General features: G+C 43.4%; 4 protein-coding genes across 4 annotated transcripts; 1 reads left to right on the top strand and 3 right to left on the bottom strand.

Annotated features, from left to right (window-relative positions):
* Positions 1–100: 100 nt before the first annotated feature.
* Positions 101–5,698, bottom strand: LOC137914115 (heat shock protein HSP 90-alpha). Its single transcript, XM_068757732.1, has 11 exons — positions 5,625–5,698; positions 3,952–4,098; positions 3,438–3,804; positions 3,197–3,330; positions 2,801–3,112; positions 2,524–2,689; positions 2,220–2,410; positions 1,530–1,677; positions 1,162–1,430; positions 743–1,076; positions 101–615 (listed from the first exon to the last, which is right to left on the bottom strand). Exons 2-11 carry the CDS (start codon positions 4,096–4,098, stop codon positions 503–505), a joined length of 2,181 nt encoding a protein of 726 aa, XP_068613833.1. The 5' UTR covers positions 5,625–5,698; the 3' UTR covers positions 101–502.
* A 338-nt stretch (positions 5,699–6,036) lies between these two features.
* On the bottom strand, positions 6,037–10,607 carry LOC137914116 (heat shock protein HSP 90-alpha 1). Its single transcript, XM_068757733.1, has 11 exons — positions 10,460–10,607; positions 9,324–9,473; positions 8,869–9,235; positions 8,641–8,774; positions 8,254–8,559; positions 7,968–8,133; positions 7,580–7,770; positions 7,344–7,491; positions 6,988–7,256; positions 6,571–6,904; positions 6,037–6,448 (listed from the first exon to the last, which is right to left on the bottom strand). Exons 2-11 carry the CDS (start codon positions 9,471–9,473, stop codon positions 6,339–6,341), a joined length of 2,175 nt encoding a protein of 724 aa, XP_068613834.1. The 5' UTR covers positions 10,460–10,607; the 3' UTR covers positions 6,037–6,338.
* A 3,659-nt stretch (positions 10,608–14,266) lies between these two features.
* Positions 14,267–20,476, top strand: LOC137914109 (WD repeat-containing protein 20-like). The gene is made up of 4 exons (XM_068757726.1): positions 14,267–14,518; positions 16,227–16,409; positions 17,101–18,531; positions 18,828–20,476. The coding sequence occupies exons 1-4, from the start codon at positions 14,270–14,272 to the stop codon at positions 18,882–18,884; spliced, it is 1,920 nt and encodes a 639-aa protein (XP_068613827.1). The 5' UTR covers positions 14,267–14,269; the 3' UTR covers positions 18,885–20,476.
* Positions 20,477–23,154: 2,678 nt separating this feature from the next.
* On the bottom strand, positions 23,155–24,667 carry LOC137914114 (alpha-1,6-mannosyl-glycoprotein 2-beta-N-acetylglucosaminyltransferase-like). The gene has a single exon (XM_068757730.1). The coding sequence runs from the start codon at positions 24,665–24,667 to the stop codon at positions 23,279–23,281; it is 1,389 nt and encodes a 462-aa protein (XP_068613831.1). The 3' UTR covers positions 23,155–23,278.
* Between the last annotated feature and the right edge of the window lie 820 nt (positions 24,668–25,487).

The following is a 25,487-nucleotide window of genomic DNA, read 5'->3' as shown; positions in this document are numbered from 1 at the left end:
TTCAAATGTAATTGAATTGTCATGTCGAGCAACCATTGAGTTTACCATTTTATTTCTGGTCTTTTCTCCTCCAAGAGAGATTAGAGTTTAGTAATCCACAGTTTGACAGTTTTTTTATCATTCATCACTATAATTTTATTCACATTTCATATTATCTTGTCAAGCAAGGATGAAAAGTAGTAAAATACTAAGAACATACAGAATTAGTCAGGATAAACCCAGTAAACCTTTATTTATGTGTACCCCATTTGAAACTGATATTTACAGTCAAAGTAAGAACATACAAAGAACAGTGAAACATAACAAACACATAAATAAAAGTCAAGATACAAAAAAGAGATACCTCAAAAATAAAGTTCTAAAGGGAATGAATCTGAAAAATAAAGTTCTAAAGGGAATGAATCTGAACTAAGAGCTCCATGGTAACTCCTCTCCCAGCTCATTTACAACATTTAACGTTTATCACATTGCTGCTGAACACAAGCTGGCAATAGAAAGAGGCCTAGTCCACCTCCTCCATCCTGGATGAGTCATCGTCGTCTCCTTCAAGAGGGGGCATGTCCTCAGTGGGAGCAGAGGTGACGTCATCTGGCGTCAAATCATCTTCATCAATACCTAAAACAAGGAAGGAGGAGGTTATGTATCAGAGAAACCAGGTCACTGCATTCGCTCGAGCTATTACCCCATGATGACTTGAAATTACCGCAAAAGATTAAAACCGTCAATAAACTAAGATACTCACCGAGACCCAGCTTAATCATTCTGTAGATACGATTGGAGTGGGTTTGGGGCTCATCCAAGGTGAACCCTGAAGACAGCAGGGCGGTCTCAAAGAGCAGGATGACCAGATCCTTCACAGACTTGTCGTTCTTGTCAGCCTCTGCCTTTTGCCTCAGAGTCTCAACGATGGGATGCTCTGGGTTGATCTCAAGGTGCTTTTTAGCAGCCATGTAGCCCATGGTGGAGTTATCTCTCAGGGCTTGGGCCTTCATGATCCTCTCCATGTTGGCTGTCCAGCCGTAGGTGCTGGTGACGATGCAGCAGGGGGAACACACCAGCCGGTTGGACACGGTGACCTGCGGAGGTGGTTAAAAAGCCTCGTTCACATAAAGGACAATGAACGATAAATAAATCAACTCGGCTAGTTTTACTTCTGCTCACCTTCTCCACCTTCTTCTCCAAGATGTCTTTCATGATTTTGCACAGTTTCTCAAACTGAGCCTTCATCTCATCCTGCTTCTTCTTCGCGTCCTCATCCTCAGGAAGCTCCAGGCCCTCCTTGGTCACTGAAACCAGGTTCTTGCCCTCGTACTCCTTCAGCTGCTGCACGCAGTATTCATCGATGGGCTCGATCATGTAAATGACCTCGAGGCCAGCTTTGCGAAGGCGCTCCACGAAGGCAGAGTTCGCCACCTGGTCTTTGGTCTCGCCTGAAACAGAGATATGGAAATGTTGTCAAAAAAACTCCACTTGCCTGATATTAAAATGCGTTTCAACCCATTTAAAAAATGCCAGCATTTGTATTTTACCAGTGATGTAATAAATGTGTTTCTGTCCATCTGTCATTCGGGTAACATAGTCCTTCAGGGAAACCATCTCATCTCCAGAGGCGGAGGTGTAGTAGCGCAGCAGCTCGGACAGCTTCTTCCTGTTCTGAGAGTCTTCATGGATGCCGAGCTAAAAGACAAAAAAATCAGCAGTACAACGTTAAAAAGTCCCACAATAAATATCCGTTTAATTTCAATTTTGTAGTGGAAAAACAAAACCTCGATGTTAACAGCAGATGACAGTAAGGAGCTTCAAACAAGAAGTAAGCAGCTTTGTGTTTGGACAATATGTTCAAAGGATCAGACAGATGGAAACTGTCGAGGCTCTTAGCAAAAAAATAAAAAACAGCCAGCAATGACTTCAAGTGCACATATTTGACATTTTAAACAAAGCAGGAGAAAGTCTATATTTACAGGGTTATGCTTGTGGGTGGGTGCATGGGTGCCAAGTGGGGGGTGTTGAATGGAGGTATTACCGCATGTTCATCATCAATTCAATTAGTCAGCAATGAACTATTTTACTTATCTTTTTTTTTTTTAGCATGTACGTACATATGGAGCTGTTTATGCTTTTTCTCCCTTTTTTTGCACCTTGCTTTGAAGCTGCTTAGAATCTTGGCTAATAAAACATAAACAATAAGAGCTTGCATGGCACGAGGTGAGAATACTAACCTTGATGTTCTTGGAGAACTGCTCGTAGCACTTTTTGTAGTTGTCCTTGTCCTCAGAGAGTTCCGTGAAAAGTTCCATACACTTCTTTACCAGGTTCTTGCGGATGACTTTCAGGATTTTGCTCTGCTGCAGCATCTCTCTGGAGATGTTCAGGGGCAGATCCTCAGAGTCAACCACACCCTTGATGAAATCTGAAATTTAGATTTTTGTCAGAAAGATATTTGGGTTCATTGTCTGGTATATTATGGCTATTATATTCAAGAGCACATTGAGTAAGGAAACCCACAGTTCAGCGAATACTCACTGAGGTACTCGGGGATGACCTCGTCGCAGTTGTCCATGATGAATACCCTGCGCACGTACAGCTTGATGTTGTTCTTCTTCTTCTTGTTCTCAAAGAGGTCAAAGGGAGCGCGACGAGGCACAAAGAGCAGGGCGCGGAATTCAAGCTGGCCTTCGACTGAAAAGTGCTGTGAGGAAAGAAGGGTCAGATAGACACGGGCTCCAACTCGGTATTTGGTTAAATGCCTCTAATGGACAACTTATAATGTTTAAAAAATAAACATCACAATGAGAGCTACCTTGACAGCCAGGTGGTCCTCCCAGTCATTGGTTAGGCTCTTGTAGAACTCGCCATACCCTTCATTAGTGATGTCATCGGGGTTACGAGTCCACAGGGGTTTTGTCTTATTCAGTTCTTCCTGATCGATGTACTTCTCCTGGATCTTCTTCTTTTTCTTCTTCTTGTCATGGTCATGCTCATCATCTGACCCAATATCCTCAATCTCAGGCTTGTCCTCCTTCTCTTCTTCTTCTACTTCTTCATCTTTGTCTTTCTCCTCCTCCTCCTCTGCCTCGTCATCGCTCACCTCCTTGTCACGCACTTTCTCCACCTGAATGAGAACATAACTTTGTCATTGGATTTCTGTGCCCGACACTGATGCGGAACATCTCCGGAGTTCAGACAATTCACTTACAAACAGGGTGATGGGATAGCCAATGAACTGGGAGTGCTTTTTCACAATCTCTTTGATCCTTCGCTCCTCGAGGTACTCCGTCTGGTCATCTTTCATCCGTAAGATTACCTTGGTGCCGCGGCCAATGGGTTCCGCTACACAGAAAACACAGATCACTGCAGAAGGACCTCCTGCTGATGTCCGTACTCCAATAAAACTCCATATCTCATGAGAACAAACGCACAACCTCGACCGTACTTACTCTCCGATACTTTAACTGTGAACGAGCCTCCAGCAGAGGATTCCCACGTGTACTGCTCATCATCATTGTGCTTCGTTATGACTGTAACCTTGTCGGCCACGAGGAAGGCGGAGTAGAAGCCCACGCCAAACTGACCGATCATAGAGATGTCAGCTCCAGCCTGCAGCGCCTCCATGAAAGCCTTGGTGCCAGACTTTGCAATGGTGCCCAGGTTGTTGATCAGGTCAGCCTTGGTCATGCCGATGCCGGTATCGATCAGGGTCAGGGTGTTCTCATTTTTGTTGGGAATGAGCTCAATTTTGAGGTCCTTGCCAGCATCCAGTTTGGAGGGATCAGTCAGACTCTCGTATCGGATTTTGTCCAGAGCCTGAAATGAACACAAATCAATGTTTTCACAGACAAGTCAATTTTAAATCATTCCGTTTTTGTTAAATATTTCTTAGAGCTGCAGTGCGTAAGACATGATTTACCGTCATCCACATAATTTGCATAGTTCCAAAAAAAACATACTTACATCTGAAGAATTAGAGATAAGCTCCCGGAGGAAGATCTCTTTGTTGGAGTAGAATGTATTGATGATCAGAGACATCAGCTGAGCAATCTCAGCCTGAAATGCAAAGGTCTCACAAACCTCCATTGGTTGGTCATTAGGTTCATCCATCTAAGCAGAGGAGGCACAATCAAATTGGTTTTAAAACATAGATACGTCAAGGATTCCAAAGAACTGGCAGTAAATCTTCCTAAAGCGCAGTAGAAAAAAAGTCATATGCAATTACAATTAAAGAGCCAAATTGTCAACACTTACAAATCTGATAGAATCTCTTTACTTGTTCTTGTATATATTTTGTAAATTATGCAGGCATGTCATGGAGCCGTGTGCATCCTCTTTCATCTGTGAATCACCTGCCATACAGATAATAGCAACACGGGAACACCTTCAACAAGCGGTGCCAATCACGCTTGGGTAATAACGAAAACACAACTTGTCAAAGTGCCTCCGATTTAAAACGGCAAGTCAGCCATGATGGAGGGCTTAGAAACAGTGGCTCTGAGAAAGACAGGAGGCAGAGCGAGAAGTGGCGGAGATGAAGATGCCGAGGTTCTCCTTGGGAGTGACCAGGTTGGGTAGGATTATAAATGAGACAATAAGAGGGACAGTGAAGGTTAGACGTTTTGGAGACAAGGTCAGAGAGACCAGACATTGATGGTTTGGACATGTCCAGAGGAGAGACAGGGACTATATCGGTAGAAGGATGCTGAGGATGGAACTGCCAGGGAACAGGGCGAGAAGATGACCCAGGAGAAGATACATGGACGTAGTGAGGGAGGACATGAGAGTGGCTGGTGCTGGGGAGGACGAGGCAAAGGACAGGGTGAAGTGGAGACATTTGATTTGCTGTGGCGACCCCTCAGGGGACAAGAAGAAAGACAAAGAAGTCTCAGTAAATCTTCTTTATTACACTGCTTTTACATTCCACATTACATTATTATATGTAATAATATCGCCATCACCTTGAATTTCCGTCGTGAAAACGCGGCTCAAACAATGAGTTGGTTTGTTTATTATCTGCCTGCTAATAATCTTTCTGATTACGCCTGACTTACATAATACAATTTTTATCTTCCAAAAATGCTTAATAAATAATGTGAAGGACACACAAAATTCATCGCACAAAGTAAATAAAATAATAATAATAGCTCATCACAAATTCTTTTTTTTTGGTTTCACATCCAAAGACAACACCGATAAGAACCAATAAATGTGCATAACGCACGACAGCATATTTATCATCTCGAGTTAATCGCGGATCAGAAGCGCGCATGGCTGGAATTGCAATTCGCCATTATCTCGAATGGCTCCACCTGCCGGTTCCACAAGCGCAATGCAGTTTCTATAAAGTATCAGGAGCACAGAAAGAACTGGAGCAGTTTCCTTCAAATAAGAACCTCCTCCTTCAACTCTGAGACATACAATGAACTATGGACTGTGAAATGATGACGGAACCGGAAATCTGATTTAGTAAAATTATTGTGTTACACCCTGCTTGATATAATTCCTGCTTGGCAAGTGTGGTTGCTACAGAAAATAATATTAAGATCACCTTCACACAAAATTAATGTCATATTTTATCAGCTGTAGTCTTAGTTGTAAGTCATTATTAAGTAAGAAGAATTAAATTGGTTTACCTTCAGTCTTTAATAAATCAAACGCACCTGCGTAAACGCACGAGCGCCGCTCGAGAACACGCAGCCGCCTCCTCGGGCCTCGGCTAATAGGATGACTGGGGCGGATCGAGAGGCTGGACGTTCGAGAAACCCGAAGAACCGTCTGGAATCTTCCTCGTTGCTGCTCGGCGGTGGGCGCTGACAGGCCCACTGGGCTGTCAATCACTGTGTGCACACGCCTCCTCTCCATTTTCAGATGGGAGGGGGGGGGGGGGGACACCAAGGGAAGGGAGCAGCGAATCAGGGCAAGGAAAACATGGGCGTCATGACGTATGAATCATGCAGTCCCCATTGAGAACATTTCTTTTCTTTTCTTTTCCAAATACCAGAGAGCATGGCATTTAACATGCAGCAGACATTAAGCAAAAGTGCATGATATTTCTAAATATATTTTTATTACAAATTTCAAAGCATTTCTTAAAAAAATGTAACAGTTACAAAAAGAGACTGAAGCCAGATTCCCAATGGCTTTATATCACTCTTAATGATTGTCGGTGGTTTTATATGAGCAGTTTGTTTGAGATGCACTGACCACACTGTGGCCTCCATCAATTCCATGAATGAACTTCTTTGCTCTTCAAGAGAGGAGCGTTGTGTTATGACGAAATGCGTCTTCGAAGAGGAATTATAACTTACAAAAAAATAACATTAAAGAAGCGAAACACTAAGTGTGTTTTAGTCGACTTCTTCCATTCTCGATGTGTCATCCTCTCCTTCCAAGACTGGCATGTCTTCCTCAGCCGGCTGGGCGATGTCTTCAACTGCGGAATCATCATCATCAATGCCTGTAAACGAGAATAACAAACAAGAGCATGTATTAAGGTATTAAGGTGAATGAACACATTGGTTTCTTTGCATCTATGGTCAGTAGACAAGAGTGTGGGGGGGGGGGGGGGGGGGGGCATACCAAGACCCAGCTTGATCATTCTGTAGATGCGGTTGGCATGCGTCTGTGGGTCCTCCAGAGTAAATCCGGAAGACAGCAGAGCGGTTTCGTACAGGAGAATGACCAGATCCTTCACAGCCTTATCGTTCTTGTCAGCCTCGGCCTTGTCCCTCAAGGTCTCAATGATTGGATGCAGAGGGTTGATCTCAAGGTGCTTCTTAGCCGTCATGTAGCCCATGGTGGAGTTATCTCTCAGGGCCTGAGACTTCATGATCCTCTCCATGTTGGCTGTCCAGCCGTAGGTGCTGGTCACGATGCAGCAGGGGGACGCCACCAAGCGGTTGGAGACGGTGACCTGTTAATGATAGGATATTGTCTCATTGTTATGATTGTATCATGTCTGGCATGCCATATTAGCACAATAGCACAGCCATTAACCTTCTCAATCTTCTTGTCCAGAATGTCCTTCATGATCTTGCAAAGATTTTCAAATGTATTTTTCAGTTCATCCAGTTTCTTCTTCTCTTCGTCATCCTCAGGAAGCTCCAGGCCCTCCTTAGTCACTGAAACCAGGTTCTTGCCCTCGTACTCCTTCAGCTGCTGCACGCAGTATTCATCGATGGGCTCGATCATGTAAATGACCTCGAGGCCAGCTTTGCGAAGGCGCTCCACGAAGGCAGAGTTCGCCACCTGGTCTTTGGTCTCGCCTGTGGAGGTTAATGCAGATTTAATGACACTTTCCCAACTACAAAATCTAAATTTGAGAAGCCATGGCATGTGTTTGAATAGCTAACCTGTGATGTAATAAATGTGTTTCTGGCTGTCCTTCATGCGTGAAACATAGTCCTTCAGGGAAACCATCTCATCTCCAGAGGCGGAGGTGTAGTAGCGCAGCAGCTCGGACAGCTTCTTCCTGTTCTGAGAGTCTTCATGGATGCCGAGCTAATACACAAAATGATGCGTTACAGATGCTGAGCTCTAAATGCAGTAAATCCAAATGTTCTACCCAAAATAGATTATTTCCACCAACCTTGATGTTCTTGGAGAACTGCTCATAGTACTTTTTGTAGTTGTCCTTGTCCTCAGAGAGTTCCGTGAAAAGTTCCATACACTTCTTTACCAGGTTCTTGCGGATGACTTTCAGGATTTTGCTCTGCTGCAGCATCTCTCTGGAGATGTTCAGGGGCAGATCCTCGGAGTCCACCACACCCTTGATGAAATCTGAAAAGAGGAGATAAAAACTGAATAATCATCCAAATCAAGACTTAATTTATTTGCAGGTCAACAACACAGTAACTTCATCAAAATGATGACCTTAGAGAGTAATAATGCAGTCTAAGTCATTAATGTCTTCAATCAGACAGATAATATGTGTGTTAGTAGTTAGTATTGTGCTTCATGCTATTCATGTTACTTACTTAGATATTCTGGAATCAAATCCTCACAGTTGTCCATGATGAAGACCCTGCGAACATACAGCTTGATGTTGTTTTTCTTCTTTTTATTTTCAAAGAGGTCAAATGCAGCCCTCCTGGGAACAAAAAGTAAGGCACGGAACTCCAGCTGGCCTTCCACTGAGAAATGCTGCAAAGACCAGAATGAAGTATGAATTAAATAGCTCACAATATTTTTATTATAAATGATAATAGGCGCAAATACGTCGTGAGTTTTGCGATTTTTCCTTCAGCGGCAGACTTAGCTTACCTTGACAGCCAGGTGGTCCTCCCAATCGTTGGTAAGGCTCTTGTAGAACTCTCCATACTCTTCATTCGTGATGTCATCGGGGTTCCGGGTCCAAATTGGTTTGGTCTTGTTCAGCTCCTGAGCATCAATGTACTTCTCCTTAACCTTCTTCTTCCTCTTGTTGGTGCCGTCCTTTGAGTCCTCGTCTTCATCCGAGCCGACATCTTCGATCTTAGGTTTGTCTGTGTTCTCTGCGGCATCTTTTTCAGCTTCTTCTTCCTTCTCTCCCGCTTCCATATCCACTTCCTTCTCCCTCGTCTTCTCAACCTTTAATATATAAAACGCATGTCAGTATCTCAGGATTTTACTGTTTTAAAAATCATTTTCCTGATGAAAGTTAGAACCTACGTAAAGTGTAATAGGATAGCCAATGAACTGCGAGTGCTTCTTCACAACTTCCTTGATGCGCTTCTCCTCACAGTATTCCGTTTGGTCTTCTTTGAGGTGCAGGATCACTTTTGTCCCTCTGCCAATGGGCTCCCCTAAAAGATGTTGAGCGTATGGTTAATTGTTTAAATTAGTCCTCACGCTTGCAATTGGATAATGACTCATAACAGCAAGGTGAGTCAGACGTACCTGTGTCAATTTTCACTGTGAATGATCCTCCAGCTGCAGAATCCCACGTGTACTGCTCGTCATCATTGTGCTTTGTTATGACTGTAACCTTGTCGGCCACAAGGTAGGCGGAGTAGAAGCCCACACCAAACTGACCGATCATAGAGATGTCAGCTCCAGCCTGCAGCGCCTCCATGAAAGCCTTGGTGCCAGACTTTGCAATGGTGCCCAGGTTGTTGATCAGGTCAGCCTTGGTCATGCCGATACCGGTATCGATCAGGGTCAGGGTGCGAGCATGCAGGTCAGGCCTGACCTCAATCTTCAGCTCCTTGGAGGACTCAAGTCTGCTTGGGTCTGTCAAGCTTTCATATCTGATTTTGTCCAAGGCCTGTCCACAAAGGATATGTTTCTTTAAACAGTAATGTGTTGTGGCAAACAATGGAGAGGTATGGGGAGCGATTTGTGATGTCACTTACGTCTGAGGAATTGGAGATGAGCTCTCTGAGGAAGATCTCTTTGTTTGAGTAGAAGGTATTGATGATAAGAGACATGAGCTGAGCTATCTCAGCCTGGAAGGCAAAGGTCTCAGCCTCTTCCTCCAGAACATGTCCAGCTTTCTCAGGCATCTGAAGACCAGCACATATACATATATATAATATATGTAAAACGTTTGTATTTAAAGAGTGAATGCAAATACAAATGAGATAATTACATTTTCATGCTTTTTCAGAATTAATAACATTAATAACTTTTTAATTCAGACAAAGAAATGTTTTAATTTCATTCCTTTTTCTGAAATGAGGAGAAAATATAATCCATTTCATTTTCTGAAATCATTAATTTATTATCACAGGAACTCTTTTTTTTATTATAAAAAATAAATGTGTTAATTGTCTATATTAAAGTATAAAAAAATTCCAATTGACAAGATATCCTGGAAATAAATTGATGCTGTTTCATTTATTTCAGCCGCGTGGCTTGAGAAGGCTGCCGGTTGCTGACGGCGGATGAACACATGCCCCTTCTGTCAATCAAAGATGTGCCATTTGGAGAATGGGTGGAGACCCGATGCTTTACCCAACCCCCCTTAGTGTCAGCGTGTGTCATTGAACACATTTAGAATAAAGCAGCTAGGAATTAAAATCAGATTTAAAAATACATACAAGAATGAAGCATCTGCCTATTGGTCATCTTTTTCATTTACTCTATCTTCTATTAAAAATAAAATTTTCTTCAAGTCCTAAAAACTAAAATGGTTAAAATAGGTCAGACAAGGAGTTGGGATTTATTTGACTCCACTGCACTCATGCACTGCTCCTAAATGTAGGAGTTTAGTGCACAAAGAAATGAAACAGCTGATGGTCAACCAGTTTCCTTGCTAAACCGCCATTGCTCTAGCACTCTGGGTCACCCTACTTGCCATGTGCTCCTTGCACGCTATGCCTGACAAATATACTAGATGAAGAGGATGTTCAGCCACTGAACAAATAAATGATAGTAAACATCTAAATACAGATTCATTTGTTTGTAGAATTCCTTTAGTTTCATCTTTAGGCCTTCTAATATGTATGACGTTTTATTTCATCGCTGCATTTAGGCATTTATCTCTTACCTTGACTCTACTTCTTTTCTGTGCTTCTTCAAGGTAATTGTCAAATCACTGAGCTCCACTTCTCTTCTCAAATAGAGCTGCAAATGTGCGCTCCACTGCTGCTTCTGTGGGCAGTGTGTCTCTCTTGGTGAAGTCAAGTGAGTGTTTTTTTTTTCCTCTGCAGACTCCACGCTACCCCGCCTCAGTGTCTTTTTATACTTCAGGGGGTGGTTTCTCGAAGCTCTCATTCAGAAGCTTCCAGAAGGTACGTCCACAAGTGATGGGGGTGTTAAAGGGGGGCTGGCATAAGACACCAGGGTCCTAAAGTTTATGTGTCCTTATAGGGCTGCAGAGTCACAAGGAGTGCCTGTCACTCACAACGAGAGCGTTCCTGATTGTCTCGCTCTGATATGAGAGGCGGCCTGTAAGCACCACAGCTGCCGAGTGCCTTTGCTATCACCTGCTGTCCTGGGTTGTTGGACACACACACACACACTAACACACACAGCACATACCACAGGGCCTATTGGGACGGAGGGCCCCTTTCTTTCTTTGCTATGTAAGGTTTGGGGAGGGGGGGGCATTTTCACAGACCACTGCAAAATGATGTGAAACAAAGTTCAGGGAAGCTGCTGATCAAATTCTAAAATAATTTGCCACTTAGAACATTTGTGAGTCTGTATACAAAATCCTTGTCCACTAGACATTTTCCAGATATTTCAGTCACTCCTGGCTTTTTGTCATTGAAAAAAAATTGGGGAAAGGAATCAGTTGTTCTAACCTGAAAATATCTCAGAGTTTATTGGGAAAAGCAGCAAAATATTATTTTTATGGATAATTATCAGGCTCTAGTCTAATGAACAAATACAGTCTTAAGGTTGGACTATTTTGGATTCAACAAATTTAGCAGTGTAAGTTCTGACCTGACCAGAGGATGGCAGTAAATTACACTTGATACAGGAGTGTTATGCAATCAAAATGGTCCACGATGCTAGTTAAAGCTCCCTGTACACGTTACTGAGAAGCATGGAGAACTGTCGCAATCACTGTCAGAGGATATCTTCTGAAGCAGAGAGTTGGACCCCTCATAGATCAAGTGGTGTTTTTGGACTATGATGCTGAGTCCATGCATGCTTGAATTGAAAGGCAATAGAAAAAATAATGATTCTTAAATCGAAGGAAGGTGTATATTCTGATGACTAAGGACACATTTGTTTACATTTGATAAGCTAAGATAAACTCCACGAGTTTCAGCCAGTCTGTGTGTCCTATCCCTGAAGATCCTGCATCTTCCATGTCAATATTTCTTTTATCTATTGTACAGTAAATTGGACAAGTGATCATCTTGCATTTTCACTAAGTTAAGAAAAAAAGAATAAATAATTAAATCGGAATACTTTATATTTAGGCCCGAGCGCCTATTCTAGGCGTAAGGGGCTATTGCTTTTGCAACGCAGAAGACGACAAGTTGACGAGCGCAGCTCGTCAACTCTCGACAAAGTTGACGAGCGCAGCTCGTCAACCCTCGACAAAGTTGACGAGCGCAGCTCGTCAACCCTCGGCATCCAACACACTCACGCACACACACACCGACACTCAACAGCACACACACACACACCGACACTAAACAACACAAATGCACACACACAGAGATCCACAAACACGAGTTGACGAGCGCAGCGAGTCAACTCGTGTTTGTAACTGTCTTCCGATGGTTGACGAGCGCAGCGAGTCAACCATCGGGCGACCAACACACCCACGCCCACACCCACGACACTCAACAGCACACACACACACACCCCGACACTGAACAACACAGACACACAGACACACACACACACACACAAACACGAGTTGACGAGCGAAGCTCGTCAACTCGTGTTTGTGTGCCCCCACAGACGCGTGGCCTTCGTCGAGACCGTTCCGAAAATGTATTTTGTGTAAAAATCGCATACTCAGAAAAAAAGTTATATTGTTTTTGCAAAAATTCTTTATTCTTCTTTTTTCTTTATTCTTTAATCTTCTTTATTCTTCTTTGTTCTGCTGTTTAAACGGCAATTTGACCCCCTGAACATGCTCGAAAACTCACCAAACTTTGAACCAAGGTCAGAACCGGCGAAAAATTAATTATTTTATTTGTTTTAAAATTGGGCATGAAAAAGTGGCGCGCTAGCGCCACCTACAAAAATCACAATGCATTGTGCCTATGGGGGGTCCGACGCCAACTTTGTCGGACAGCCACGAAATTCGGTACACACATGCGTCAAGTCAGGGCAAAAAAAAAAAAGTATTATGGCCACGCCCCCAGACACACAAGAAGGCGGCCATATTGGATATAATTTTAAAAACTGCAGAGTCAGCGTTTGCACACACACACACTCCAATCCAAACCAAATTTTAAACACTTATTGACCCTTCCTACCTGGACACTTTAAAAGGGAAACTTTGACAATCAGCCTTACAGCGCCCCCTAGAGAACGATAACAAAAATTGAATGGGAATTCAAAAAATACTTTGCCAGAAATGATTGAAACTTACTAGAAAAGTCCCTCATGTGGTCCCGATCAAAAAACACAATCGTAACCATGTTGTTGTTTTTACGCCGTTGCCATGGCGATGGCAACCCCTCCTATGGGGAGGGGTCCGATGCCAACTTTGTCGGACAGCCACGAAATTCGGTACACACATGCGTCAAGTCAGGGCAATAAATAAATAAATAAAATATTATGGCCACGCCCCCAGACACACAGGAAGGCGGCCATATTGGATTGAAACTTAAAAACTGCAGAGTCAGCGTTTTCACACACACACTCCAATCCAAACCAAATTTTAAACACTTATTGACCCTTCCTACCTGGACACTTTAAAAGGGAAACTTTGACAATCAGCCTTACAGCGCCCCCTAGAGAACGATAACAAAAATTGAATGGGAATTAAAAAAATACTTTGCCAGAAATGATTGAAACTTACCAGAAAAGTCCCTCATGTGGTCCCGATCAAAAAACACAATCGTAACCATGTTGTTTTTACGCTGTTGCCATGGCGATGGCAACCCCTCCTATGGGGAGGGGTCCGACGCCAACTTTGTCGGACAGCCACGAAATTCGGTACAGACATGCGTCATGTCAGGGCAAAAAAAAAAAAAAATATGGCCACGCCCCCAGACACACAGGAAGGCGGCCATATTGGATTGAAACTCCTGACGGCAGATGGCCATATAATCCAAATAACGATTTGACTAAACTGTGAGCTACTAATGCAGCTAAAATCTAAACACTTGCGAAGCACTCAGGACAAAAGCGGCGCGCGTCGGCGGGTCAGCTCAACGGCCTGTCGGCCGGCGAGGGCCTACAACGCCGCTTGCGGCTTTAATTTTATTATTATTATTACTAACTATTACTATTACTATAATTATTATCACACCCAAGATAGTAACCCTGCTAATATTTCTGTCAATTTTCTACATTTTTCAACACTTGATTACGACTTTGTATTGGGCTATAGCTATGTCTGGGTAGATAATAGTAATATCAAGTGTTATAATTGGTAATCTGTAATCTACATAAAGCAGCTGTTTAGATTTTGTGTTTTTCTATTAAGTGGCTGTAAATTGGAAAGGTTTATCTTTTAAGAGTACTCATTTTGCCATTGTTCGTCTACTAAATCGGAATATTATCTTTGAAGCAGGTTTCAATGTTTGCGTTGTTAATTTTTCAACTTTTTTTTTAAATCTCACATGACTGCACGCACGGCTGGAGGACTTGAGCAGCACTGCGCATGCGCGCACGGTAACATCCGGGGCTCTGACAAGGATGAACGCCAATTTCCAAGATGGCGGTGGAGGGAGGAGGGAAGGAGATGAACGAAATTAAAACTCAATTCACCACGCGAGAAGGCGTCTATAAACTTCTCTCTCACTCGGAATACAGCCGACCGAACAGGGTGCCTTTCAACTCGCAGGGCTCCAATCCCGTCAAGGTCTCCTTCGTCAATGTGAACGACCAGTCCGGCAACGGCGACAGGATCTGTTTCAATGTGGGCCGGGAACTCTACTTTTACATCTACAAAGGCGTGAGGAAGGTAAACAGTTTGGACTACGGTGACGAAGTGCGCCGCGTCCCGGAGGAGTCCTTTGATATCGCGTCTCCATATGCGTGGGGTAGTGCCTGTCAGTATTTCTTAGCTTCTGCTATTTTAAGTGCGCAGATTGCCATGACAAGGCCATATGACGGACCTGGCGAAGTTCGGAGCTAATTAGCATTCTCGGGCTAATCTCGCCGCAGCATTTGTTTTGCTTCGTGCTCTTCAGAGCAGTTTGAGATCTTCGTCATTGATTCAAGGTTACATGAAATGTTCTCGTGAACTTGATAACGATTGTTGTGCCGCGTTTGTTTATCATCGTCGTTTACGTGGCATAGCAACATGTGGGTGGCAGATTGTCAAAGGTAGTACTGAGCGGTGTTTGTTTTGTATGATGATATATAATGTGACCCGTCTTTTGGTTGCTCACAATGTTGTCATTGCCTGAAGCCCAATGTGGCCTTGTTTAGCAGAGAGGTATAAGTGGTCATGCTGCTGCAGATAATGAATTCCATCCTTCCTACACTAGTCTAGTTGATCCAGTCAGGAGCTTTCGGTGAGATGAGAGAGGGTTCATTGTTTTCTGTAGATTATATTATGGGGTGTAAACGGAGTGTTTGGAACATACCGTAAATGTGTCATTAATTCAAATAATGACTTGATCGTGATTATTATGGGTTTACGTAGTTTGACCCCCCCCCCTCCCCTCCCCCCCCATCAGCTTCTCGTATGAAGCTATTCAGGCTTATTAAACTGAATCTCGACTACTTGCTTTCATCAATCCACTTTCCAGACAGTAATGAGTGAGCTGAAGGCTGAGCTTATTGGTTCATTGATTTGACGGGGGGAAAGAGAGCTGCCTTTGCTTTTGAAGGTTAAATAGTGATAGTCATGTCCTACCATTTACAGCGTTCAGGGAATGCAGGCATTGTGCAATTGGTTCAGTCAATCAACTTTTTGTTTTGACCGTTATCCCACTTTGAAATGAGCCCATCTCTCCTGCAGCTCATCGTTTACCTGACTCTCTGAGATTTCATGTTCTTTTACTCTCTCGTAATATTTCAGGATCAGGTTTGGCTTCATTGCGTCTCTAGTAGCATGGTAAAATCACACTGGCTGCTTGGAGAGAGAGAGTATTTACACCCTTAGACGTCACTCTTAGACCTGCTAAATATATAGATAATAGTCTTGTATTCTGGCACAGAATGGTCGTTCTAAGATGACAGGGTATCGGTAAATGAAATTAAAGGCCAACTCAGAGCACCACATATTAAATACGTCAGGAGTTTCACCGTTTGTTTTAAAATGAGTTGTGCTGCCAGCCACCTGTTGGAAGACAAACTGAACAGTTCACCTGTGCTTAATCAAGCGTGGCTTGTCTCCCTCTATATTTCTGGTGACTGAATTAATTGTTTCCAAGATCAGGGAAGTTTAAGTTGGTACTTTGTTTAAACCAACAAAGCTGACAAATTAGAATAAGGTAATTAAATAAGGTAACGTAAGTAAATAGAGCGGCGGTAGACGAGATGATTGCGATCTACTAGATAGATGGATGGAAGTTAGGTTTTATTTTGAGCTCAGTAAAAACACAGGTTCTTTCCCAATCATATATTTTTTTGTCTTTCCTATTTATGTATAAATGTTTGACATGAAAATGTTTTATTTTGAATAATTCGTGACTCACATCGTGCATTTCTTATCGTTTTAGGCTGCTGATCTTAGTAAGCCCATAGACAAGAGGATATACAAAGGAACGCAGCCCACTTGTCATGACTTCAATGCACTGACGGCTACAGCCGAGAGTGTCTCCCTGCTGGTGGGCTTCTCAGCAGGCCAGGTGCAGCTCATAGACCCCATAAAGAAGGAGACGAGTAAACTCTTCAATGAAGAGGTGGGTTCCAGCGTGGTTTAAACCAACCAAAACCCGCCGAATACACTTTAATCATACTTAATCTAACTTTCTGTTCTATCTATGGAGAATTTTCACATATAAGAGAATCAATTGAGAATTTGACCGTTTCACACGCGTACCTCAATGTAGGCGGGGCAGTCCATGTCAGGTGTGGCTTCGGGGCTGATCCCTGGGTAGATGAGGATTCACCCGGAATGGACACATCTGCAAAGATGACTGTCATTTCACATTTGCAAGTCCTCGTTGATTTGGTGCTGTATCTTCATCATAGACTTGGATAAGAGTCTAGCAAATACATTGAATTTATTAAGACAATGTGTGGGAAGGTTGTACAGCAAATTCTTTAATGATTGATCATTCTCCTCCACCTCTACCTCAGGATATGGCTGTGCTATGAATTTTCTTTTTTTTACTTTTTATTGTTGCATTGATATTGATGTGCATTCATATGGCTATGTCTGAAATATAATTGAAAGATGCTTATGAAATAATGAAATAAGCGGGCTCACAAAGAATCAACTTTCCCACTCGTTCGCTGTGAATTCCCCGGGTAATGTCTGGTTAAGTTCAGGGTAGGAGACGATGTGTAAAATGGACTTCAGTAAAATATTAATGATCTAACATTTACTTTGTTTCCTCTTTCCCTGTCTCTTTTATCCTCATCTCCCAGAGACTTATAGACAAGTCACGAGTAACATGTGTGAGATGGGTTCCTGGCTCGGAGAGCCTGTTTTTGGTGGCTCACTCCAGCGGCAGCATGTATTTGTACAACGTGGAAAACACCTGTGGCACGACGGCGCCCCACTACCAGCTTCTAAAGCAGGGTGAAAACTACGCTGTGCACACCTGCAAGAGCAAGTCGGCTCGCAACCCGTTACTGCGTTGGACGGTGGGCGAAGGCGCGCTCAATGAGTTTGCCTTCTCTCCGGATGGCAAGTACCTGGCTTGTGCGAGCCAGGATGGCTTCCTCCGGGTTTTTGGCTTTGATGCCGCAGAGCTCCACGGGACAATGAAGAGCTACTTTGGTGGCCTGCTGTGTGTGTGCTGGAGCCCAGACGGACAATATATTGTGGCCGGCGGAGAAGACGACCTGGTGACGGTGTGGTCATTTTCAGACTGCAGAGTGATTGCACGGGGGCACGGTCATAAGTCGTGGGTGAGTGTGGTGGCGTTTGACCACTGCACCACCAGTGTGGAGGACGGCGACCCCCCTGCCGAGTTCAGCGGCAGCGACGAGGACTTCCACGAGCACGTTCACTTTGGTGTGGGCAGAGACCGAGCCAACAGTGCGCATTCTCGGCTTTCTAAGAGAAACTCTACGGACAGTAGGCCCGTTAGTATGACCTATAGGTTCGGCTCAGTGGGCCAGGATACCCAGCTGTGCCTGTGGGACCTTACAGAGGACATTCTTTTCCCTCATCTTCCTTTGTCTCGCACTAGGACTCACACGAATGTCATGAGTGCTACAAGCCCACCAGCCACTGGACAACCTTCTACTACTACGTCTACTTCTACTACTACTACTACTACTACTACTGCTGTATCCACCACGAATCCAAGCGGCACCAATGGCAAAGACGATGCGAGCAACAGCAGCAGCACCACTGGCAACCCAGCCAACTCCATCCCCAGCACTCTGCCTCGGTCCAACAGCTTGCCACACTCCTCAGCCCCAACAGGGGGCAGCACTCCTAACAGTAACGCAGACAGCAGCAGCAGCAGCAGCACTAAGGGCAACAGCATCATTGACAGCGCTTTCATCGCCACCGGCGTCAGTAAGTTTGCAACTCTGTCACTACACGACTCGCGCAAGGAGCGCCACGAGAAGGACCACAAGCGAAACCACAGCATGGGTCACATCAGCAGCAAGAGCAGCGACAAGCTCAACCAGCTTAGCTCGTCACGGACGGCCAAGGCCGAGGTCGCCAAGACTCTCGGCACCATGCTGTGCCCCCGCATGGAGGAAGTGCCAATGCTCGAACCACTGGTGTGCAAGAAGATTGCTCACGAGAGACTCACTGTGTTAATCTTCCTTGAGGACTGTCTGGTAACAGCCTGTCAGGAGGGTTTCGTTTGCACATGGGCTAGGCCTGGGAAAGTGGTGAGTGACAGGCCTCTGGAGGATGCTGTCATGTGACACTTCTTAAATTGGATTGTCTTTAATACAGGCATTTTTCAGTCTGCGTTCTAAAGCTGTCGGCGCCGCTGTGTGCAGTTAAAGCTAGCTATTTCACCCAAAACTTCCACTTATCCCTCAGCTCTTTTGATGGTTTATAGCACATTCTCTTTGAATGCAAACCCCCCCCCCCCCCGTCCTCACTATTCTGCCGCCTGTTATGCATTGACGTAACACTGTTGTTTGTTATCAATGTGTGCTATCTATCTGTCTCTCCACAGGGGTTGCTATCATCTCAAAACAACCCAGCCAACTCCCCAAGTGGAACAGTAGTATAGCCCCCCCAGTGCTGGTGCTGCTAATGGCAGCTCCATGCAACAGAGGCGGGGATGACCAAGGCCAAGGCCCTGCAGCGCTTCTTCACACACTGTCACTCACCACATGACCTCCAAGCGTCACCGTCATTGTCATGGTTACAACCACGCAGCTCTCTTTGCCCTCATGCTTTGATAACTGAGCCGGGGTTAGAAACGTGACCCACACGTGGAAAATTGGGTTCAAGTAAGCGTGCGAAGCTTTAAATCGTATTGGTGTGAAAACGAAACACATTATAGTACCCTATTCTTTGTGCCTGTGGATTTTTCAAAGACTGACACAATGTGCTGACTCATCGTATAAGGTTAAATGAAGACATTCTTATTTTGTTTCTCCAAATGCATTCAAAAATAAAGGGAATAAGGTGAGGGGTTGTTGCGGAGTAGCAATGCCAGGCCTCATTCATTCGGAACTTCCTGGGCGATTCTTTGTGCGGCTCCAGTCCTGTTCATGAGAGGCTGGAGTTTTCTTCCTTTATTAATATCTTAATCAGATGGGTCTGAATTTGCACAGATATTCTTTTTATTTTATTTTATTCATGACAGCGGAAAACAGGCAAAACTTTTTGAAGACCGCTTTGGAAGCACTTGGGGGGTGAGCGTGAGGGGAACTTCCTGTTATTGTCCTCTGTCTCAACGCTGGATGCTGCAATCATGGTTTTTATATGGAATAAATTGTTTGCACTTAATAGTTTGTTAGATTAGAATGGCTTTACATTTTTGGAGTGTGTAATGACTTGACAAGGTTGAAACATAAATAGAATAAAAAAAAGCCCCACCTTTGTATCTATCGAACATTTATTTTAATATTCTTTCAGATTAGATTTCCTCTGTATTATATGTAAATATTGTACCTCAATGATCTACTGGTGAAATGATCATTACAACATAAGTTTAAAGAACCTTATTTGAGAAAATAGTGATATTTCTTAATACAAAAAAAATCTACATATGAAAATTGTTAAATATGCAGGTGAAGATGTTTTTTTTGTTGTACATAAAGAGAATTCAGGTGTATTTTTTATTAATCATGAAGCATTTGGTATAGGAGATGTCTATGAAATCCTCTTATCTAACAGGTAGTGCTGAATTCTAGCTAGCCTGTCGCTGCAGATTCCTTTTACAACATAGGCAGATAGGCGCAGGTGCGCTCCTCTAATCATCCAAGCTCAGGTAAACGGGAAGACGAACGCCGGCATAGTTCCCCTGACTCGCCTCGCCATCAGTGTGCAGATTCACCATAACTAACGGAAGACTGGCAATGTTCTGCTAGCAGGGCTGAAACCTGTGAACCCTGTCATTGTGAGTAATAATTGCTGAACTGATGCTGAACTTGTGAACAAACATTTGACACTGTGTTGAATACGAACTGATTAATGTCAGCACTAAATGATGGAATAAATGCTTGGGGCGTGAGTTTGTCTAGCACCCACCCAGGAAGATGGGATTTTAACGGTTGGAGCTTTTTCCCCCTTCCATGTGACGCCTAATTAAAACAGCCTTGACAGATGACGTGTTCCATTTGTTTTACTTTACTGAGTGCATTGTGCTCCGTATGAATCGGTATATTCATGCAGCCTATAATGAGTGTGACGCCTCAGTAAAATCATCTTTCTTCCCTCATAAGACCAGGGGTCAGGGCCACGAGGGAAATAGTTCTATTAGTAGAATGTAGGTCAGCCAGAGAGCTGGAACTACAGTAAGTAGAGACAAAGGAATAGATTTGCTGAAGACTTAGAAAGTGAAAACGCCTGTGGCGTGCTGTGTCTTTGATATCAAGGGTAAAAGGTGTGAATCAACGCCTTTGTGGGTGGGCCAGACTGTTGAGGGCATCGATCAAAAATGTTAAAGGTGTTGAGGTGGATGAACAACCATCAGGAGAATATCGCATTGATAGGCCGGACATGTAACCGATGAAAATAAATTACGTGTGGACTTTGTTTTAAGATTTATTCTGAAAGCACATAGAAATTGAACAGAATTAATTAACTGACGTTTAACCTGGACTTGGCTATTTCCTGATACTCTTCTACCCAATTAAATGTTTCAAATCAGTAGTGGAATGTAGGCCAAAAGTACAAAGTTGGAAGTGGGGTATAACATGATTGGTTGTCACATTTATCAGATTCCATTCCCTGGAGGCGTTGCTAAAATGTTTGGAGTTTAGGTCAGGGCTGATTGAAATTCATCTCAGCGGTGAAAAAAAGGCAAGTTTTACGTGAAAGTGGTTTTCATACCAAAATGAAAGTATCCAGCTCTTGTGGATTTTCTAATTAAACAATTTGAATTGTATACGGATAGAGCTTTTTTAGGTTTATTATATAATGTGTTGCTTCACCTGGACTGGCTGCAGAAGAAGAAGAAGCCCCAATCTGCCTGGGAGTCTGTATCTATTTTCTGTTTTGAGGTTGTACGTCATAACCTCTTTTTTAAAACCTGTCCAAGATGGGACTGGGGCTTTCTGTACCAACATTACGAAGTCACAATGGAAGGACACCGTTCCAGAAGACATTAGCAGAGGTAGCAAGAACAGCAAACTAAAATCTGTACTGAAATGAGAGGCAGCAGGACAGGACTGGTGTGTAGTTCTTTGTGACCCACAACAAGTGGGTCACACAAAGGGATTTAAACTTGCAACCTTCTTGAACCCTGTCGCTCCATCATTATTGGTGAAGAGGGAGTAAAATGCACACGTCCTTTGTTTTTTTTTAAAACATATTCAGACAAGTGGCCCATCTGGCTACAGCATTACAATACAATTAACCAATAACCACTAAGTGAGTAATGGCTTTCTGGATTGCCCTTCATCAGGCTTTTTTTCCATTAATGATCAAAAATATTGATCTGAATGTTTTTTTTCAAGCAGCAGTGCATTAATTTCAGTGCTCACCATGACTCGCAAAAGGAACAGTGCCATTTCTCCTCCGTCCAAATTCTATTTTTAGCATCATGCCCCTTGAGAGGTGGGTCTAACAATTGGGCCACCACCATGGTAACAGCTGCACAATTTGCCAGCCACACTTCATTAGGAATTAAAAGTTGACACATTGGGAATAAAGAGAGACGACTGACCTCTGGAGACAGCTTTCTTTGCTTTGTTAGGCAGCATCAGTGTCCTTTTTTCTGGAACATTTGTCTTGGTGAAAAAAAGAAGTGCTGCAGTTATGTGACTTAAATTTAGCAGGCCATACAAAAAATATTGAATAGATACAACCCTCAATCCCCCCCCAGGAAAAAGTTGCTCACAAGAAAGGATGGCCTGTGGTTCACCTCTTTGACATGATCACGTGAAGGATGTTACTTTAAGTCTTGATGACTTTAAGACTTTACAAATGACTGCACTGTTTTAATGTTTTTCCCATCATCTCAACTCATTTGGTTGAATTCATTAAATGGAAAATTAGCAATTAGCAAAATCCACTCAATTATTCCAGATTTTGAAGATTGTGCAGAAATGATTGTTACATATTCCTGGGAGGAGGAAGCGGTAATCAATAGACCTTAGGAGAAACCACTGCGCTTGGGTCTCGGCAGAAAGCATCAATAACAGAGCGGTGGTCTAAGCACTTAAAATGGAAGCGGATCTTCAACAGCAGGAACAGGAATGCTGTATCGGTGCCTTGGGATGTCTCCAGGTGCATTGTGCGCATCAATATTAAATAAAAATACGCACAAAAAAAGATAAAAGTGACTGACTTGGCATCTTCTATGTTTTAGTATTCTGCCGCACAGCAGAAAGCTGCAAGTAAATGAAACAATTGCTCTGCACTGGCCGTGTGCCAAGGTACAAAAAGACTTGGAGCTCTTCGTGTGTGGCCTGCATGCATCACTGGTCAGTTGAGTGATGCTGTGTACCTATGAGGTGACATCCTTTCATGACTCACAGGAATGAGAATCTTGGCTTGCTCTGGAAAAACAACTGAAGCTAAGTCGAAACTTTTTCATATGGAACAAGGTGTCTCAGAGGATCTCCTTTGATCTTAGCAAATATATGTGATAAAAATATCTTCAAATTAATTATGCAAGAAACAGCTGGACTGCTAAATCCAGATTCCCCTAATTTTCAACTATTTAAATATGCTCTCTGATTAAGGCAAGTTAAGATAATCAATGTGAAAGCTTTGCTTTAGACAAAACAGTATTATGGAGTCTTGTGAGAATAAAGCACACTTGCTGTGAGCTACTTAATATGATTTAAAGACGCACTTGCATAAAAGAAGCCAAAAATCCAACTTTCATCTTTATTTGGAACAGTCCAATAAAACAGGCAATATGAAGATAAAGATTTACTTTTAAAAAGCTTATTTCTTTATAGAGGATGCAAAAGACACAATAATATAGAATTTTAGCAATTAAGGTCACTGTAATCGAACATAACTCTTGCAGAGTTCATGGTCCCTAATGTCTCCCCACCCCCCATTTTTCACATGTGGAGCCACCCCTCCGGCCCCGTTGGCAGGCAGTCTCTTCGTTATCAGGAGGTTCTTAGGGAACAGCTGGTTCCCACTGCTCTGTAGTATGTTTTCTATCTTGGTTTTCTGGCTAATCGGCATGCAGGAAGCCTTCTTGTGGTGCATGCCGCAGTCTCCGGCATGGAAAATCCGTGGAGCCTCACTCACCATCACCTTCCAGTAGGAGGGCAGGCAGGACACCGTCAGGTGTTGTAAGGACCAGTCCCAGTTGTAGTCATCGTACGTGCAGAACGTGCCAGTGCATTGGATGAGCTTCAGGTATGTCTCTCTGCTCAGAGCCATCCCCATGTTGTGCTCTGCGGACTTCCAAGCCTTGACCTCCACTTTATTTGCTTTGCTCGAGTAGCCGATGTGGCTGTAGCTCCCCAACGAAAGGATGTCACAATCAGCACACTGCTCCGCTTTAAGAGCCGACATGAGTTTCAAAAGGTGAATAAAGTCTGGGGACATGAAGTGGTCCTCCTCGATTAGTAGGACCAAACCCCCATGGTCCTTGAGAATCCGAACTCTGTCCCACACAAAGTGCAGCTTCCACCACCAATGGTGCTTGGTCTGGGAGAACTTTGCTTCTCGGTAGTGGCCAAATGAGTCGGGGTACTCTGCATTGATGCAACCCAGCTTTAAGGCGTCTTTTTTGGGAATGTCTCTTGGGCAGTCTCTGGGATCGTTTCCGGGGAACTCCTGGGGGTACAGCTGGATGCTGAAAGGGAAGAAAATCTGAAGTACTTGGCAAAAGTCAATAGAGGCAACCGCTTTATTTATCTCAGGAGACCAGAAGTCATGGCTGAATATCAGCAGGACTCTCTCCACACCTCTAGCCTTTTTCAAACTATCCACTAGTAGCTTTAGGTAGTCTGGTCGGTTATGGACCTGAACCACCACGACAAGATCGTCCTTTTGTCGCACTGCCTTAAACTTTTCCTCATTTCTTATCGTCTGGTCGAAGTTGAGCTGGAAGACAATGCCACGGTAGACTAAAGTTGTGTTATCTACCTCTGGCTTATGCATCTTCTCTCCTGCCTTTGCTTTTTCTTGGTGTGTGTCATTTGCTTGTCCAACAGGAGGTGGAACAGGCACCCGGCTAACTACAGCTGTTGCTGGGATATGATTGTTGATGCTACTGCTGCTGCTGCTTCTCCTCGCCGTCTCCACCTCCTTGGAGAACGACCCGCCGTCACTCTTCTTCCGCATTCCACTGGTCCAAAAAGCAAGGCCACATATGACAACCACCAGGGTCAGTATCACCACTTTCCTCTTGTAGATTCGGAATCGCATGATAGGAGGTCAGGCTCTTCCAAAAAGGAGAGAAGTTGATTGTAGGGGAAAAAACAGCACAGGGTTGCAGTTGTGATGGTGTGTTTTAGGTAAAGGGTAAGCCTGATCAAAAAGTAGGCGTTGGCTATTTTTTAGAAAAATGACTTCTTGTTGTAAACATGGATCCAACTGGAATGTCAATGATGGGGGATGAATGTCCCACAAGGCATGACGGTTGCTGAAGGCAGCAGAGTAGCAGTGAGAATGAGCCACCTGGATAGAATAAAATAAAAAATACATAGAAATAAGACAATAAATCAAGCAAGCTGAGCAATACTGGGCATCCAACCTTTAACAACGTCACGGATCAATAACACAGTCAGTATCACAAAATGATATACCTTTCAATGATTTGTTTAGTTAGCAGCTCACAAGATTAGACAATACTAGTTTAATATACAACTACCCCAATGTCTAAAGTTTATACATAGATATGCTTCTTAATAAATACTGATTGGTCTATTCTGCTCTTGGTATGCTGAGCAGAACTCCATTTTATATTATTCAAATTAACAGCCTCAATGACAACCAAGCATTTGAAATGCTTTCTCCCTGCCTGAAGACAGCTCAGCTGAAACCCTTGACTCACCCTGGCAAAGAAAAACACATATTTGCTTTGCAAATGGGATATTTAATATATTCTTGGTAACACGTTTAAAAGACAAGTAAAACAAATACAACCAGGTAATACACAATTCAGTACAACATCAATTGCACTTGATCAGTAGCTTATGAACAACTTAATGCCTGAAGGAAAGCAAAACGGCAGCAAGAGAAAGTG

This window comes from Brachionichthys hirsutus, unplaced genomic scaffold (genome assembly GCF_040956055.1).
Source record: "Brachionichthys hirsutus isolate HB-005 unplaced genomic scaffold, CSIRO-AGI_Bhir_v1 contig_783, whole genome shotgun sequence".
Classification (NCBI taxonomy): Eukaryota; Metazoa; Chordata; class Actinopteri; order Lophiiformes; family Brachionichthyidae; genus Brachionichthys; species Brachionichthys hirsutus.
Note: the sequence above shows the minus strand (reverse complement) of the source record. Positions and strands in the feature narration are given on the sequence as shown.